General features: G+C 55.0%; 1 protein-coding gene across 1 annotated transcript in view; it reads right to left on the bottom strand.

Annotated features, from left to right (window-relative positions):
* Positions 1 to 320, bottom strand: part of HBS1L (HBS1 like translational GTPase) — a 71,318-nt gene extending 70,998 nt beyond the window's left edge. Inside the window, exon 1 of the mRNA XM_009281580.1 lies at positions 38 to 320. Within this exon, the coding sequence (XP_009279855.1) occupies positions 38 to 320 (283 nt within the window). The remainder of the gene's footprint in view (positions 1 to 37) is intronic.
* Between the last annotated feature and the right edge of the window lie 462 nt (positions 321 to 782).

Raw genomic sequence — 782 nt, 5'->3', positions numbered from 1 at the left:
TGGGGAGGCCGGTCGGCGCGGGGCACGCGCCCCTCACCTCGCCCTGCGCCCTCCACCTCGGCCTCCCTCGGGGACCGTGAGGGAACAGCCGCTGCGGCACCGCGCGCTGGGAGGTCTCTCTGCGCAGCCTCCGGTGGCGGCGTGCTCAGGCCCGGCCCCGCGAGCGGTAACGCCTGTACGCCTCGGCCGCCCCCCGACGGGGGAAGACCCCCGTCCTCGCGGTGCTGCAGCCGACGCTGAGAGTGCCGGCGCCCAGCCACCGGCCATGAGTCTGACCTTACAGTCAAGTGCAGGCTTGGGATTTGAAGTGTAACCCTCATTGCTGCATCATTATTCGCACCTCAAAATGTGATAAACTGCTGCAGGCGTATGTGCACGTATGTAAGCAAGCATATTTAAGATTATTCGAAACAGTTATATCACTGATGACAACGTAGCATTTTGGGTTGGCCTAGGTTCACTGAAGGGCGTACTCATTTAGACATGCTCTCAAAATACCGTTTCCATATTTGTGTACCACCACAGGAGCAGAGTTTGAAAGGCTTTTGAAATTAACTACAAGGTTTTTTCAGTTCTGGATCTGAAACAGGTCAAACAGACCTGGCTTGGTGGTGACCAGAAGCCATTACAATCCAGTGAGTGACTAGCGGCTGGGATTAAATGGGCTGGCTGTAGGTAAACGCAAACTGTATGAATTAGCATTGCTGTTGGCACTGTTAAGCAGCAAAACGTCAAAGCATTAGGCTCCACGGAGGTCTTGATTTGACTTCATTGGCACATTA

This window comes from Aptenodytes forsteri, unplaced genomic scaffold, assembly GCF_000699145.1.
Source record: "Aptenodytes forsteri isolate BGI_AS27 unplaced genomic scaffold, ASM69914v1 Scaffold82, whole genome shotgun sequence".
Classification (NCBI taxonomy): Eukaryota; Metazoa; Chordata; class Aves; order Sphenisciformes; family Spheniscidae; genus Aptenodytes; species Aptenodytes forsteri.
This window is presented reverse-complemented; position numbering and strand designations above follow the sequence as displayed.